The sequence below is a fragment of the Vigna unguiculata genome, chromosome 4 (genome assembly GCF_004118075.2).
Source record: "Vigna unguiculata cultivar IT97K-499-35 chromosome 4, ASM411807v1, whole genome shotgun sequence".
NCBI lineage: Eukaryota > Viridiplantae > Streptophyta > Magnoliopsida > Fabales > Fabaceae > Vigna > Vigna unguiculata.
The window spans coordinates 6,450,079-6,468,858 of NC_040282.1; the positions used below are offsets into that span (position 1 = coordinate 6,450,079).

General features: G+C 35.2%; 2 protein-coding genes across 2 annotated transcripts; both read right to left on the reverse strand.

The window, feature by feature from the left end:
* Positions 1-29: 29 nt before the first annotated feature.
* Positions 30-3,538, reverse strand: LOC114180426 (receptor-like protein kinase FERONIA). Its single transcript, XM_028066746.1, has 2 exons — positions 3,445-3,538; positions 30-2,702 (listed from the first exon to the last, which is right to left on the reverse strand). The coding sequence occupies exons 1-2, from the start codon at positions 3,536-3,538 to the stop codon at positions 130-132; spliced, it is 2,667 nt and encodes an 888-aa protein (XP_027922547.1). The 3' UTR covers positions 30-129.
* A 405-nt stretch (positions 3,539-3,943) lies between these two features.
* LOC114181148 (E3 UFM1-protein ligase 1 homolog) lies at positions 3,944-5,142 on the reverse strand. Its single transcript, XM_028067508.1, has 2 exons — positions 4,220-5,142; positions 3,944-4,136 (listed from the first exon to the last, which is right to left on the reverse strand). The coding sequence occupies exons 1-2, from the start codon at positions 4,590-4,592 to the stop codon at positions 3,976-3,978; spliced, it is 534 nt and encodes a 177-aa protein (XP_027923309.1). The 5' UTR covers positions 4,593-5,142; the 3' UTR covers positions 3,944-3,975.
* Between the last annotated feature and the right edge of the window lie 13,638 nt (positions 5,143-18,780).

Here is an 18,780-nt window from a genome sequence, read left to right on the forward strand (position 1 = left end):
CGTAAAAAAATGGTTGTAAAACCTCAACATTCCTGAAACAACCATAAAATATATGCATTTGTTAGAACAATCGTATTAAACCAGCCTCATCAAAATCGTTGATCCTAGAAATGAAGTAATTCAATTCGCCTAAACAGACAATGGGATTTTAGTATTAGAATGCGCCTCGCTAATATCTGCAATTTCTTGTAGTTGCAGAGCATACTTAAGCTTCCCAACCACGTCATTCATGGACGGTCTCTGCGTCCCAATTTCCGACAAACAACTCACCCCAATCTTGCAAAACATTCTAAAGCATTTGGGCGCGATCTTCCCATTCAACGTGGGGTCCAATATCTGAGCCATTGTCCCATTTTGGTAACAATACCTAACCCAATGACAAAGCGACTCTTGCATCGGATCCGCGGTGCGGATCAGTGGCGGACGAGCGCACAGTACCTCAAACAGCACTACCCCGAAAGAGTACACGTCAGACTTTTCCGTCAAATATTGCCGTTTATAATACTCTGGATCTATATACCCAAAGCTTCCCTTCATGGCGGTGTCGCCGACATGGGCCTTGGACTCAACCATGGGCCCAATTCTGGAAAGCCCAAAATCCGAAACCTTGGCCACCCACTCCTCATCCAACAAGATGTTCGTGGTTTTCACGTCGCTGTGGATGATCGTGTATGCTTTGGCGCCACTATGGAGGTAGTGAAGCGCCTGCGCTGCGTCGATACAAATCTGCAAGCGTCGCTTCCATGGCAACTGAGGCTTGTCGCTGTTATATAGATGGTCCCGGAGGTTGCCACGTGCCATGAAACTATAGACCAGAATCATCTCCTCCTTGCTGTTGCAGTAACCGATGAGAGGAACAAGATTGCGATGGCGGAGCTGCGAGAGCAACTCGATCTCGTTTAGAAACTCTTCAGCGCCCTGCTTTGAACCCGGTTTGTGGCGCTTGATAGCCACCTCCATCTCGTTCAGGAACTTTGCAGGGCCATTTGAACCCGGTCTGAAGTGCTTGAGAGCCACCGGCATGAAAATTCTGCGGATGATGCCCCTGTACACGTGGCCAAATCCCCCGACGCCGGCGACGGCAGCGTCGTCGAAGTTGTTGGTGGCGGCTTTGATCTCCACGAGGGAGAAGCGCCGGCAGATGAGCGTGTTGGTTGACAGTTCGTGTGAATTGGTTGACAGTTGGTGGTGTACTTTGGTTGAGAACGAGCATAAATTGAACTTGGATATTACACACCAAACGACGGCGAAACCAAGAAACGAGACCAAGACGAATACCACCCCTGCTATGATAATTTTATGTTTTGTGATGTAATTCGTGCTTTTTCCGATTGATAAGACGTTCCTTCTCTTTCCGACTGCAAGATCGTTCTGCACGTTAGGTCTGGCGAGGTTGTTGGAGTCGCTGATTTTGAAGATCTCGAGACCGCTCAAGCACGGAATGCTCGAATTCAAACAAGGATGCAATTGGAGCGAGAGACTAACCATTTTCTGAGTATCCATTTTGGGAATCAAAACGACAAAATTTCTCTGCACGGGTAAACCTTTATGTTGGTTGCTCCATCTCATAACATCAGCGTGATCCTCAGCCAGGTCGCTACCTATGTAAATGCAGAACAACCTGTCAGCGATGTCAGTAATGTTCTGGTCAAGTTTACAAAAATGGAGCCTGACCAAGTAGTAGAAGCCAGAGTCAACGGGGAAGTCCCAAGTCAACTTAGATCTCTCCGTGATACACGCTGTTCTGTACAGTTCCTTGGATGGCACGTAACCATGGTTCAAGGTTATGTTCATCTTACCATACACGTCGCCAGCGAGATCATTACTGCTACAATTTTCTTCTTCAATTAAATAATGTTCGTCTTTGTCGGTCCAGTTTCTGAACAAACCGATGTCTTTTGGCAGCCAAATTCCTTGACCTCCTACTTTGATCCTATACTCTGTCTGCAGAACAGTGTCGGTTGTAACGCTGTACGAGGCATCGGTTCCGACGAGCTTGAAGTCCGCACCATGTGGTGTGGTGTAATTGAGATCGCTTTGGATAGAAAATACCTCGATTCCGTTGATGAGAGCGTGGGAGTTAGGTTGTGAGGGAGTGAAGCTGAGGTTGAGTGTCTCACCGTTGTGAACGTTGACCACGTACTCTCTGAAGATGAATTCCGTGTCTTCCGCGTTGACGTTGAAACCGTAGAAGAGTGTGAATTGGTTGCAATGAACGGTGAAAGATGCTTGTGTACGGGGAAAGGAAGGGTAAGAAGCTGGGTAGAAGAAGAGGCGAAGGAAATAGGAGCCTGGGGTTACGGGGAAGGAATAATTGAATTGGGAACGAGACACACGTGCTGTGTTGTAGGGTACCTTAAGGGTGGAATTAGGTTGTGGTGTTGTTGGGTTGGAGGAAACGGTGTTGTCTTGATTAGAGAAGAACATTGAACCTGTGTCCCCTGTCCATGTTCTTTCACCGTCGTAGGATGTTCCAGTGGTGCCGCAACTGATTGTGACATTGTTGACTGTGGTGTAAGCTTGGAGGTGCGTAAAGAGTGTAGAGAGGTGGAGGAAGAATTTGAAGATGGTGACACTGTTGAACCTCATTATAAGGGTGAAGTCGTATTGTGAAGGCTTAATGTTCTGATTTACTATAAGCTTGTAGTGGTTGCTGAGAAGCACAGAGGAGACAGGAAGGTTCGTTGGACTGAGAGCCAAACCTGAAAGAAAGTTGCAACTCAATCTTCATAGAGCAACGTTTGTTTGACACGTAAAAACAAAAAGAAAATGATATCCTGACTCCATATTTTGATTCCATACTTGATTGGTGGATTTTATTTTTTAAATTAAAATTAATTTTTTTGAAGCATTTTTCGTCAGACGTGGCTTGTAGCGGACGAGTTGAACCGTTTCTCTTTTCTCCTTCTCCCGCGCACTCAGTCGAAAACTCTGTTGTCTCCGCACAGTCGCCGCACGAAAACTCTCTTCTCACCGGCAGGGTGTGCATTGTAGATGGCGAAGGGTTTATTGGTAAAAAATTTTAATATTCTTTCCTTTCTCCCCCGCGCTCACTGGTATGAGTTCTGACTTCACCCCCTTTTGTGGTCGCAGTTGTAGGTTCTCTTGTGACCAGCAACACCAACGGTTTCTGGAGTGGTTCTTCTGGCGAAGGAAGATAGCAGAAGATAGCACAGTGTGGGTTTGCGGAATCTCTGTGGCGACTAAACCTTGAAAGGGTTAGGGTTTGCGGACAGGGAGGGCGTTTGCTGTGGAGGAGTTCAACCGTTTGTCTTTTCTCCTTCTCCCGCGCACTCAGTCGAAAACCCTCTTCTCTCCGCACAGTCGCCGTTTTTCTTCCCACCGGCAAGGTGTGCAGTCTAGATGGCGAATGGTTTTTTGGTCGAAAATTTGATCATTCTTTCGTTTCTCCCCCGCGCTAATTGGTATGAGTTCTCATTTCACCCCCTTTTGTAGTCGCAGTTGTAGGTTCTATTGTCACCGGCAACGGCAGCGGCTTTTGGAGTGAAAGGGAGTTCTGACGAAGCATCTCCTCCATTGTTCAACCATTGTTTTCAAAGGTCGCAGTTCTACGAAGGACCGGGTTTGTAGCAGATTGTAGGTATGACGATTTTTTTTCTATTTGTTGTCTTAGGGTTTGTTTTGTTGCGTCAAGATAATTCTTAGATGTCCTGATTGTTCTTCATGGATTGACCAGCCATCAGGATATGAACAATTTTTTTGTAAAGATTTACTGTTGTTTTTCTCTTTCTGGCTTCGGTGCATATCACCTTCCAAATTGCCAAGATATAAACTATCATGCAAGACACACCTTGTTGAAAATTACTGCCAGAAAAATACACAATCAACATAGGGAGCTGTACACACTAATTTTACATGTCTAGAAGAGTATTCCCAAATGAAAGAAGGAAAGAAAGCTACATAAAGACAAAACAATAGTGAATGCAGTAAAAAAAAACGATGCAATTTTAGCAGTCAAACCTCGTCAAGTTTCTTCTGCAAATTATCAAGCAAATGTTTCATTTTTTCTGCATTGTTTGTAAGCAGTGCCTTCTTTTTCTCCATCCAAGAACTGATTATTGTAGGCCTTAATTGGTTAGCCAAAGGCCTAAGAACTATTTCAGGGTCATCTATACCTATCAATTTATATCTAAATTTGAGAAAAATGGGGAAAATATATATGCAAGAAAGAACAAAATTGATAGCTAAGCCTACAGACCTTGTTCTTCAAAATCAGAAACTAATGCTGTAATTTTCTGCATGATCCATTCTTCTGAGGGACTGAGATCTTCCTCTTTTATTTTAAGCAATTCTTTCTTAGAACCTGCCTTCGAATCGAATGTTTGTGCAGATGTGTCCTTACCTCTTTTCTTGCCTCTCTTAGATTTTGTCGAAGTGTGTTCCTGGTTATCTGCCCCACTTTCAGATAGATTTACTACTGCATTTGTTGTGGCTTTCCCCTTTTTCTTCTTTGATCCTTTATCAGCTTGCCTGTTGGCACCACCATCACTTGCCATGTCATTGGACTCATTTAACCTGCTCGACTGACGTCCTACTTTAGCTTCATTGGGTACTTTAACATTATCAGGCATGGTAGAGCCAACAGACCTTGAAACATCTAACGTCTCAAACTCTTTCACAACATGATCACAGATGTCCTAGTAGATGATGGAGAAAAATATACAAACATGAGGAAACCATTGATAAAAAATAGTTGGAGATAGATATTTTTATTCAGCAATAACTTCTACACTTGATTCTCAGGTCTTAATCAAGGAAGGAGAAGAACCAAAACAAAATCTGCATATTGTGAAGGAAATTAATCATAGAAAGGAATATAAAGCCCAAAAGGGTCATACATATGTTCATTTAAAATAGGGTCGAATGTATAACCTATCGTCTAATTCAGTTCTCAACAGTAGATGAGAATGCAGGCAGTTTATATCACAACATTTTTTAGGATTCCCATTGATAGCCGTGTATGGAGACCTGAGTAGTAATTTGCTGAACTGTTTATTGATGGCAGTCCTGAACCTCTTGTAAGACAATTTCATAACAAACGTCTATCACCTAAACTTTTGTTCTCATTGCAATAATAAATCTGTTAAACCAATCTTCAAACTGCACACTAGCAGTAGTGCATGTTTGCCTAACTAAATAGACAACGTGGTTTGTAAAATTAAATAATTAAGTTGACTTCTACAAGACTACATGAAATACAAGAACACACCTTTATAAAGTTGCTGCTCAAGACATAAAAGTCCCCAAAAATGTGTGCTTTGTTAGACTGCAAATAAATTAAAGCTTATGAATACATGAATCAACAACACTGAGCATAAGTCTACAATATAGTTTAGTATCACCTTAAGAACATTTTGCACAGTTTAGTATCACTTTCTTATAAGCAGCATTTAGTTCACCTCCTCTACACAACTTTTGCAACTTCTGATTCTCTAATTTTGTATCCAATTTAACACACAGACCCAACCTACCATGTTCTTTCAAAAGACTCTCCACTAAATTTGAAGTGTCTATATTTGGAAGCAATCCCAAACCCAACATTTCAATCAGCAAATGATAAGCAAGTTTCCAGTTCTTACCTTCACCATGACCATGGATCAGAGCATCTGGTGTTTGATTCCTATATTTTAATTTTGTTACAACATGTGTTGTTTGATTCCTATATTTTAATTTTGTTTCAATTTTTAATTTTTTTACTAACAATTTGTAGGTTGATTGTTCATTGTTCAACCAAGTACTAGTTTTGTGAATAGGTATATTAAATCTGTCACATTTTGTGTGTGATGACCTGTGTGAAACTAAGTGATGACCTATGCAGCATTTCTTGCAACAATGTGGTTTTACTCAATTTTTTGAACTCATACTATAGTAGTCAATTCGTGTTTTTGGGGTGAATGACGTTGGTTAATAAGATGTGATTTGTAATAAGTGGGGTTAAAGATGTCTGATTTGTTGGTGATGACTTTTGTGCACCCAAGTGATGACCTGTGATACATTTTTTGCAATCAGTTTATTAATCAACTTTTTTTATCTATTTTGTTATAACAGTCAATAATTGTTTATGAGGTTATTTACTTTATTGCATGTGATAAATTTTCAGTTATATTTGGTCCTTTGTAGATATATGTTTGATGAATTTCAATGAACTTGGTATGTTACTTAGGAATTTCAAGTAAGATGTCTAGTAAACGTCAACGCAAATGTATTCCGGAAGCAAGCAATAAAGGGAAGAAGAAGAAGGTGGTAAAAAATGTTAATCAGGTATAATTGGAATCTTTAAGTGATTTAACTTTTTATTTATTTATAATTAATATTTTTTTTCATGGTGCTTTAGGTGCGAATTGTGCATAGGTGCGAAAGCAAGTACATTGTTGAAGTAAACAATGTACTAAAAGACACCCACCGTAAGCGGATTTAGGCAACACCATTTAGATGGTGTTTGGAGGTGGACAATGCATTGGAAATAAATTGTCCTTTGTTGAGGGAAGTGTTGCGTAGATGGGTTCCACAAGGGGGATACACTCGTGTAGGTCAGCATTTGGTGGGGTTATCGGTTTATGATGTTTGTATATGCCTAGGTCTTAGTATGGTTGGTAAATGTGTTGAATTTGATGTTGATGTAAGTGGGGTAGTAGGTTCACTTTTTGATAAGAAACCAATCACCTTGCGAGACATAATTAACAAGATTAAGAACTTAGTGGTTAGTGATGATGATGCAGACAATGCTTGTAGGTTGTATCTGTTATTTTGTTTTACTGTATTTTATTTTCCTAGGACCTCTAGGACAGTGACCAATATGCCTTTCAAAGTCTTAGACAACCTTGACAACTTAAGTGACTATAACTGGGCAGATTCAATGCATAGTTTTTTGATCTCTACACTCAATCGTAGATGTAAGGTTGTACGAGAAAAGATAAATACTCGTAGCCTTAACTTAGCCGGATCTGTTGTAGTTGTTCAGGTAATTATTGTTTTAAGAACCCGTATTTGCGAATGACCAACACTTGGTTCACCAAACTCAGAAAACTTCATTTTGCCCTGCTGATGCTGGCGCTGGTTCTTCCTCTCAATCATCATTGCATTCAAGTCTACAAGTTCTTTTTGCAATTCTCCTAGCACACTTTCTTGATGTTCAACAGCTTTAATTAAGTCAACTATTTTAGTACCCTTAGTTTGACGTCCATATACCTCAAAACCTTCTTTAACGAAGGAATTGGTCAGCTCTTCTACAGAGGCAGCAACATCTGCAACAACCTGAAACAATTCACAACAAACTTCAATCAATATAGATAACAGATTTAGGAAAAAAATCAAACAGCAAAATACCCAACTTACAGTGTTATTTGTCAAACTCCTTTTAATTACATTGTCCCCTGCTTTCATTTCCATCCAATGCAAGATTCTGGGAAACTTTGTCGTACGCTGACAATCCTTTAAATTCGAAATCAAGAAATGGTCAAAAGACCATAACTGCCACAATTGTAATCAAAATCAGTCAAAACTCATAACCAAATATTTTAAACTAATCAAACAAGTTTGAAATTAATTTAACATACAGTACCTGTAACAAATAAACACATCCAGCTACATGGAAGTGTTTGGTACTTTGTTTCTCCTTCAAGAACAATTTAGCTTCACATATACTGCCAACCAAAAACTCATACACCACTCGACCCCAATTAAATTTCCCAATACTACCAAGGTCATCAACAATGTTGAACAAAATAGAAAAAACTATTCCACTACGATTGGGCAACAAAAACTCAGAAATTGCTAACAAAAGGTAAAGCTTACCAAAATCCTCTAAACAAAGCACTTTAATATGTTTTAAGATTTAATCATATACCATTTCGATATCAACAACTTTGGAAGCTCCAAATAAATTCCTTGAATCACTATTTAACCCTTCCTGGTTTAAATTAATGTTCTCACCAACCACCCTCAAACCTAGACCAAGACATACATCTAAATAGGTAAATCCAACAACTTCTGTACTCATGTGAAACCCCCCCAACCTTTCCACCCACCTACTAATTAACGGACTCAAAAGATTCCTAGATATTTTAACAGACTCTTTCAACTCAACCATCCATCCAAATGGTGTTCCTCGGATAAATGACTTTTGCTCATCTGTTAACTTCTTATTCAAACTACCAATCAATTTTGTCCGGCATGAATGCCTAAAACAAATATGGAACAATAAAAAAAATTTAGTTATGTCATTTTTATCATAACAAATTTCAAAATAAATTGAATTCCAAAATTTATCATACCTTGTGGTCAACATTGAATTCACTTCCCTCACTGACTGCAGCCATATTTATGACCTGAATACATAACCCCAGGTAATCACCCCATAATCAACTATTGACTAGTATGACATGAAACATGAAAAAATTGATTCATAGCACATGCTTCCAAATAATTCAACACAGGTCATCACTTATGAGCAAACAGGTCATCATCAATAAATCATACAACTTTAATCCACTTGGGTTTGAAACCACATCAAAGAGATAATTTCAAATGAAATCATAGTATCCATACTTAATCACCCCATAATCAACTATTGAGTGCTATCACATGAAAGATAAAAAAAATTCAGTCATACCACACGCTTCCAAAAAATTCAACACAGATCATCACTTGTGACCAAACAGGTCATCACTCATACATCACACAAGTGTAATCAAGTTGGCTATGAAACCACATCAGAGATATAATTACAAATTAACTCACATTATCCAAACAAAATCACCCAATAATCAATTATGGAATAAAATAATATGGAAGTTAAAAAGATTGAGTCAAACCACCTGATTGCAAAAAATGCAGCACAAGTCATCACTTGGATGCACACAAGTCATCATCAATAAATCATACAACTTTAATCCATTTGGGTTTGAAACCACATCAAAGAGATAATTTCAAATGAAATCACAGTATCCATACTTAATCACCCCATAATCAACTATTGAGTGCTATCACATGAAAGATCAAAAAAATTCAGTCATACCACACGCTTCCAAAAAATTCAACACAAATCATCACTTGTGACCAAACAAGTCATCACTCATACATAACACAAGTGTAATCAAGTTGGCTATGAAACCACATCAAAGAGATAATTACAAATTAACTCACATTATCCAAACAGAATCACACAATAATCAATTATGGAATAAAATAATATGGAAGTTAAAAAGATTGAGTCAAACCACCTGATTGCAAAAAATGCAGCACAAGTCATCACTTGGATGCACACAAGTCATCATCAATAAATCATACAACTTTAATGCACTTGGGTTTGAAACCACATCAAAGATATTATTACAAATGAACGCATATTACCCATACTTAATCACCCCATAATCAACTATTGACTGGTATGAGTTCAAAAAATTGAGTCAAACCACATTATTGCACAAAATGCAGCACAGGTCATCACTTGTGAGCAAACAGGTCATCACAGTAAAATAAGACAGATTTCATCAACCTAGTTAGAAAACTAGTATTCATGCACCTATCAAAGCACCAAAATCATAAAAACGGAAAAATAACACAAACTTACCAACCACCGACTGAATCGAACAACTGAAAGCACCAAAAACCCTAACTTCGTAAGCTTTGTGTTCGATTACAGTGTTGTGGTCATTCACTTGTACAAGATAGATGTTAAATTTGCCTTTAAAGAATAACTCACTCGATTATGCAGGTGAAAACCAAAACAAAATCTCAGTTCCTTAACCAAAAAACCCACAACGACAACTTCGAAAAAAAATACCACAAACTTGTTGGCGTAGTGGAGAAACACAAAAAAAAAAAGAAAACATACCTACGAACCACGATGCTGAATCCAACAATGGAGACGAACAAAAATCCTAACCCTGGGAGGATCGTCTTCTCCCTTCGTCTTCTCTCTTCGTCTTCTCCCTTCGTCTTCTCTCTTCGTCTTCTCCCTTAGTCTTCTCCCTTCGTCTTCTTCGAGTCACTACGACACACGTATTCTCCTTTCTTCCTTTCTCCTTTCGAGTGGGTTTTCCCTTTCTTTCTTTCTTTTCCCTTTTTTCGTTTTTGCTTTCTCTACGCAACCCACTCTTCAAAGAAAACCTAATTTCCCACCCTTTCAATTTTCACGCCCAAACCCACTCTCCAAAACGTGTTTCTGACCCTCTCAATTTTCACGTCCACACCCACTCTCCAAAATGTGCCACGTCTCAAGTAAGATGCTTTAATAAAATTAATTTTAATTTAAGCATTAAAATCCACATGTGCAGGCCACCTCATGGAGTCAAGTATGGAGTCAAAATATGGAGTCAAAATATGGAGTCACTTTATCATTTTCCAAAACAAAAACGTTCATTTGACAATGTGTCTTGTTTATTATTTAAAAGCAAAGGCGAGTTTGAAATATTTTGTTTAGTAGACTACTTTAAAACTATCTTTTGACAAAGTTATTTTTTAACGAACTTAACGTGGTATACTTTTATATATTTTTTTATCCAAGATATATATTAAAACATAAATTTTGACAAACGTTTGACTGAGTTGGTTCCTATGTTTCATTTTTTACTTTTATTTTTTAATTTTCATAAAATTTTCCATGTTGACTTCAAAGAGAGAGCTATTCCGGTTTTCAATTATTTTTCCTTTCGTGCTTTTTCTCCTTTCTTTGTGTCTCGCGCTCTTCCTTCTTTCTACGTCTATCTCGGTCCTTCTCCATTTTTAGTCTCTCGTGCTTTCCTTCATCTGTTTCATTGCATCGTTGCTTCTTCTCGGGCTTTCTTTCACTATGTCTCAGCCTCTCACGTATTGCTTCTATTTTTAGGGTCTGGTGCATTGTTCTCTATCTCGAGTTTTCGTCCTCACTTTTACATCAAATGGTCAACTTTCGTTTTTCTTGCATTTTTTTTATTTTCAAAGTCGTGTTAAGTGGTTTTTAGATTTGGGTTTTTGTAACCGTTTTTGGCAACCCCTGTTTCCGGTCCCTATTATTTGATGTACACAATTTTATAGTTTTAAGGATTTATTTGTATCTGGGTCTTGGATTGCTATGTTAAGGAAGAAGTGCACTCAGATGATGTGTTGGTTGATGTCTTCAAACTGTAGTTGCTTACATTTTTAAAAGTGTGCTGAGTTGTCTTTGTGGGCATAACCTATGAGAGCATCAAACTCTTTCGTGGACACAGAAGAGTACATAGCTCCGGTTGATTATTTCTGGATATATTTATAAACACTAATTTCTTAGTGAAGCATGCGTGATGTAGTTAACGTGTTTCACCTTATAATATAGATTGTTGCATTCATGTTATTGAAACTTGGTTCAGTTTTTTGTTTCTCACCTAAACTAGGTTAACCATTAAAATTTTTCTTCATTTAAAAAATAAAGTACTGGTTTTTGTTTTAAGTGAAGGGAAAATTAGTTTCAACCTACACAATTGGAACATATTTAACCTTTACCATTCACTTTACGAAATAAGAAAATGAGACAAGGAAATACTATTAATATTATAATAATTAAGTCACTTTTAGCATAACACTAGTTTAACATTCTTATTTTACATGTGGCTTAAAATTTGATCGCACAAATTTTATTGAGAATGATGGTTTGAATAATGAAGATATATAGCTCATAAAAGTCAGGTTCACAAACTAAAATTCACATGAAATTAAAGATATTATGGCAAAATAAATTTAGAGAAAAATGATCTCTAGAATAGAGACAAAATGAAAAATATAAGATTATGTTTCAAGAACAAAAAACATCATCATGTATCCAACATTCACTATTATTTTTGGAGAAAAAGCCAATTCAATTTCACATTGAGAGCCTTATAGAGGTGATCAATCACATACCTCTTCAACTAGGTGTAATTTCATAAGTGGATTGGTGAAAGTATTAGGGATCAAACTAATATAAAAAACCTTTTAAAAGTATCTTAACCATGATCACTTTCGCAACACAATCCTGAACACTTCATACATATTATGAAACTCAAAACTAGGTGTAATTTTGTAAGTGGATTGGTGAAAGTATTAAGGATCAAACTAATATAGAAAACCTTTTTGTCCCAACTGTACCCGAGTACACGGCCCCCAAAAAGCACAATGGCCACATATTGATGTCCCAACCGTACCCGAGTACACGACCCCCAAAGAGCACAACGGTTGCATACCACGCAAAGACCCCTTCGCACAGAACTACACGGCCCCCAAAGAGCACGATGGCCGCCTACCACGCAGGAACACCTCCACATGGAGAACACGGCCCCCACCTAGCCTTACACACCCCTTCACGAAGACGCTCCTTCTAAACAACACGGCCTACAACCAGAACCCCGTGGCCGCCTACCCTGCGAAAGGCACCCTTCCAAAGGAAAAACCACCCTCGACGCATCTCATGGCCGAGTACTGAGTACCGGGTACCGCCAATATTCGAAGGACCCCTTGGTAAATTCCACCCTTAACACTGGATCGTAAAATAAGCTAGAAAAGAGATATTGGGCCCAAAGGCCCATTACAGGTAGGACCCACAGGTACAAAAGTATAAATAGCACACTATTATATGCATTGATTACGCATTAAATTATTCTCTGAAACCCTGACATCACCAGTGCTGACTTAGAATTCAGAGTGTCTTTTGCAGGTCCCATGCACCGCCCTCAGGCCCCCCTTTGAAGTAAAAGAAGACCGACCCGAAGCAAGACGTTCGAGACCCTTGACTGATTTGTGGACTACAGACCTCGGTTCCATAAGAACACTTTTAAAAGTATCTTAATCATGATCACTTTCGCAACACAATCCTGAACACTTCATACACATTATGAAACTCAACTCAGATTTGTGAAATTAATGCGTAAAAAGGAATAAGGACCAATTTTAGCCATTGCAATTGTCACGAAAATCATTTAATGTTACCCTCACTTCCTAAACTTTGATAATATAGTATACAGTAGAAAATAGCATATTTGATGACCCAAATCACATAGTAGATTGTAAAATTTACAGAGCTCATTGTCCATCACATAAAAATTGTCATAATAAATTATTGTCAATTATATAAGATTACTATATCAAAACTTTTGCAACACTTATAAAATTAATTGACAAATGGACTACATCTATGAAAATAATTGACCATGTGAGTATCTCATATTATCCACATATCACATGTATGGAAAATTTCCAACATTCTCCACATTTATCTAATTATAAATCAATACAACAATACAAGAAACTAAATACAAGGATCATGGTGATTGATCCTTCAAAATGAGTATTATCTCCCATGTAGCACAATATATCAAGTCTCTTATCAAAAGCTCTTAACTAATGAATAAACCATATGTTTATTTTGGGTCAAACGAAATTTCTCAAAATAAACAAATATGTGCAAGCCAAAATGAGAAAAAAATGAATAAGAGTTTTATCAAAGTAAAATTAATGATTGTCACAATGCTGAACCAAGTCCCATTTGCACTAAATGAACCTTAAAATTCTTTAATGGCATGCCTTTAGTCAAAGGATCGACAATCATCAACTCAGTGCTAACATGTTCAATGACCACTTAACACATTCTCTTATAGCTAGATATTTAATGTTAATGACCTAGCCAGTAATTGAATTCATAACTCTAAACCCATATATAAAAACTCTTCAACCATACACCATCTGAGGTAGCTTTAAAATTTGAAACAAACTCAACCTCAATAGTAGAAGTAGTAGTCAAAGTATGCTTTTTGCTGCTCCAAAATATAGCTCCACTAGTTAGAATAAAAATATAACCAAAAGTTGATTTTCTAGTATTAATGCAACCAAAAAAATCTAAATAGAAGTAGCCTACCACCTCCAAACTATCAGTTTGTCTGTGTATGAGCATGAAATATTTTTATCCTTGAAGATATTTGTTTACCTTCTTTGCAACTTTCTAGTGGTCAACACCTGGATTACTCTGATATCTCTCAAAACTCTAACTGTGAAATGTTTGGTTTGGTACGAACTTAAGCATACATTAAACTTTCAACAACTGAAGCATATGAAACATTTTTCATATGTTCTCGTTCAAGATCATTTTTGACTTCATTTTTGACTTCAATGTTATAATCTGATTATTGTAAATACACTTTATAATCACTAGAAATTGTTGATTGATCTTTTGATCTTTGTAAATCTTCTTAATGTTGCTTTATTACCTTGATGAGAAACTTATTGTTCAACTGGTTCCTCAGCAACTTGACTCCAACAGTTTGTGGAAATCGAATAACTAGTTGTCTAATACGCTATTGAACCAAAGGAACATGAATGACTACCAGTTTATCATTTGATTTAGAGGGTTGAACTTTATTATGATTATTTTGAATTAAATATCTAATGAAGTCATTTACAGAAAACTTTACATTTCTTGATTCCACGATTGTAGTGTTAGGAGATGGACAATAAAACATTATAACTACCTTTGGACTTTTTCAGCATATCCAATGAAATACTGACTAGTTTCTTCTCTTGTGGGTTCTAAAATGTCAATTCAGATGGACATTCCCAAAGGCGTATATGTTGTAGCTGATTAGTGAGGGACTAGACACAACATAATATGGTAGCTAAGTTGTAGCTAATTAGTTAGGGATTAAACACAACATAAATATGGTAGCTAAGTTGTAGCTAATTAGTTAGGGATTAGACATAACATAGATATGGTAACTAAGTTGTAGCTAATTAGTTAGGGATTAAATACAACATAAATATGGTAACTAAGTTGTAGCTAATTAGTTAAGGTTTAAACACAACATAAATATAGTAGCTAAGTTGTAGCTAATTAGTTAGAAATTATACACGACATAAATATTGTAGCTAAGTTGTAACTAATTAGTTAGGAATTAGATACAACATAATATGGTAGCTAATTTAAAGATAATTAGTTAGGGATTAGACACAACATAATATGGTAGTTAACTTGTAGCTAATTAGTTAGGAATTAGATACAACATAATATGATAGTTAAGTTGAAGCTAATTAATTATGGTTTTAACTATAAAATGATTTTGTTGCTAATCCAAACCTAATAAATAGAATTTCTAATTAAAAAAATAATATACAAATTATTCTATAAAAATGAATTTATTAAAGAAACTTTTAAAAACTATCAATGTATTAACATATTATCAAAAATATATTTTATTATTATATAAATTAATCCCTTATTTGTAAATTATGTTGCAAGAAAAGACTTTTTTCTACCATTTCTTCTAAGAATTTTAATTGGCAAGTAATTCCTTCATAGGTAATTATTTCCTACAAAATTATAAAATTTGCAAGTATTTCCTGCAAAATTTGTTGCGAAAAGTGTTTTATACAAAATATTTTGCAAGAAAATTCGTAGCAATTTCTTGCAAATTTTTTTTCTCAACAAAATTTGTAAGTATTTCTTACGAAAAAAATTTCAAAACAAAATTGGTAGGAAATATGAGTTTATGTAGTAGTGAAATTGACACATTTTTTAAAGTGGGTACCAAATTGACACAAATGAACGAAAGTGGATACCATCCGACTAATTAAATCAAAATGAAATGATTAGTTATTTTGATAATTATTTATTATCTTTTACCCTATTTTTTATATTTTATATTAATTTATTCAAATAAAAGAATTATAAATATTGTTAATTAATTTATATTGTTAGATATTATTATATATTATTATATTTATGGTACAATTTGTTTTATTTTTTAAAATTTTAAATATGAAATAAATTATTTATGATACATTACAAATAAAAATAAATTGTATGTATGTATTTTATTTATAAAATATAAATATTTAACTTAATTTAATTAAACACTTAAAATTCATTTAATATTTAAATATTGATATTAAAAGAATTTTTTTTAAATAATCATTGATATTAGTATATAATTTTATATATATATATATATATATAAATATATATATATATATATATATATATATATATATATATAAATACTATAAATAAAAGAAAATTATACAAAATATAAAATGAAAGTCAACAAATTAAAAGCATAAAACTTAAAACTTAATCCTAATTCTATGAAACTTTAAACGGTTGTCAGAGGCATTCCTGTTATTGTTCGAACACCTTCTAAGTTTGAATAAAACCCTTTGCCTTCGAATCACTTCGCCTTTTGGTTGAACAGTCATAGACTAGCAAGCACGAGAAGCTCGCACTGAAGGCATCGAAGGCTGTCAAAGTTTGTACAGTGAAGAAGTGCGAACATTAGGGTTTTCATTTCAGCGTGGAGACAGTGTCGAGAAGCTTGGAAGAGAACTTGAAGCGGTTTCAACGACGTCGAGTTCGGATCCTAAATCAGGTTAATTATCTCGGCCTCTATCATTTCTCGTTCACCTTCTTCAAAGTTGGTTTGGAGAATGAAGTTTTCTAATGTATTAACTATTTTGAAAAGAACCAAGTTTAGTTTCATCGATAATTCAGATTGCAACGATAGTAGGTTAGTATAGTTTAGATTTTTACTTAGCCTAGCTGTTTTAGTTATTAGTCTTGGTCTAGGTAGTGAAATTCTGTTTTAAGGTTCAATTTTGAGAAGTAAATAGATTTTTAGAGTCCTTATACCTTTTTACACTTGCTTAGGTAGTTTTAGTTCACTTTTTACTTACTTTTTTTAGATTTTCATGATAATAGTTATGTTGAATCTAATTTTTTATTGCTAGTGTGTCATTAAATTCTAAAATTGTTAGGCTTAGTATCCTTCTCCTAATACCTTCAATTAATGTTGCCCCTCAATAATTGATGCAGTTCAAGAAACTATAAAAGAATAAATTAGAAGTTATACTAGCAACTATGACTACTAAGTAATCTAATCATTTTTTGCTACTCTAAACCTTATAGCATTCTCTATGATACCAAATCATACCAATTCATGATTTATCATACAACACCTGTGATGCACGAATATGATACGTGTATCGAATACGACACGTATCTGACACGTTGATACATTTATTTTGAAAATAATAGGATATGATACGTGATAGATACACGATATATGAATATTGGAAATTGTACATTAATTCTTAAAAACATAATAAAATATATGATTGTTATTATGTGAATCCAAATTAAAACTATATGTACTAAAGTTGTCAACATAAAAATATATATAAATTGTTGTCATGGTAAAAGTACTACTATAACAAAACTCTCAAATAATGACCAATTTCAGTAACAAAATATATGTTAGAGACCAATTTCCTAATTAGAGACAAATTATTTTGGTAGTCAAAACCTTGGTAGTTAATGTTGGTGACCAATTTAGAAACCAATTCATAATGAAAACAATTTTAATTATCAATTTAGAGACCAATTATAAATTTTTGGAACTATTTTAGTTGCCAATAATTTTTAGTTTTTAAATTGGTCACTATATAATGACTAATTATTTTTTGTCACTAAAATTGATCATTATTCAAAGATTTTCTTGTATTGTACTACGACTTTATAAATTAGATATTTCATTGATAAATATCGATAAAGTATTTTAAAGTATCAGATACAAACACGTGTCAGACACGGATACGTGAACCAAGTTGAAGTATCGGTGCATCATAGGACAAATACAAAGCCATATGTAATTCATCATTTGATATAATTTACTGGCTTACCAAATTGCATCAAAGCAATCACAAAACCTCAGAGAGTCACAAACACACTTGCAGTAAATGCTTGGAGGAAACCTTGTCATTTTTCTGCAGTTTGTAAGCTACTGCCAGGTATAGTTGAGCACAAACTAAGAGATGTGAATTTGGCACACCATAAGTTGAAGCATTTGTGGAATTTTTAGAATTCAAAGTAGCAACTACACTTAAAAGCTCAACGGAACTCCTTAACCCTTTGATTATCTTCACCTGTTCCATTGTTCATTGACTTTCTACTAATCTATCAATTTTCTTCATACCCAATTCCATGTTCATAGAAACCTCATCACCTGCATCCTTTCAAGCCATTAGCGAAAAAAGGCAAGTTCGCTTCTATTCAGCCTTTCAATGGGAAGTCAAGGCTTCAATCATAGAACTCAATATAAACTACGCAATTCTATAGTAGTAATCAAGTAACTATAGAAACAGTGTAAAAAATTTCCCCCCTTTGTTAACTCGTCCTTTCATAGGTCGTTTTTAAGAGTTAAACAAAATCCAAATAATTTCCACTCATAGTGTATCTACCATAGTACTCTCCACCTCTGTTTGATCTCACAATCTTAATTTGTTTTCTGCATTGTAACTCTACTTCAGCCTTAAAAACTTTAAAGGCATCTAAAGTTTCATCCTTAGAACGAAGTAAGTAAAGGTACATGTATCGTGAGTAATCATCTGTAAAGGTGATGAATTATCTCAGATTACTCGCATCCATATCTGAACAAATATCTGTATGAATAATTTCTTGTAAATTTGAACTCCTTTTAGCTTCTATTTTGGACTTGCTATTTTAATTACACTTAATGCAATCTACACAAGTTTCAAAATCAACAAAATCTAAAGTATTAAGTACTCCATCATTTACTAATCGCTTGAAATCTAAAAAAGATTGGCATCCTGCACATTAGGTAGGCGAGATTCAATAATAAGAATATTAACATGAGGTACGTCATAGAAACCCACTATATTTGCTTAATAAGTACGGGCTAAAATTGAAATATATAAATGGTATACCATTGTGACTAAACATTAGGCATTTGTATGCAGACAATTAGTAATTCATATCATTTCGGTGTC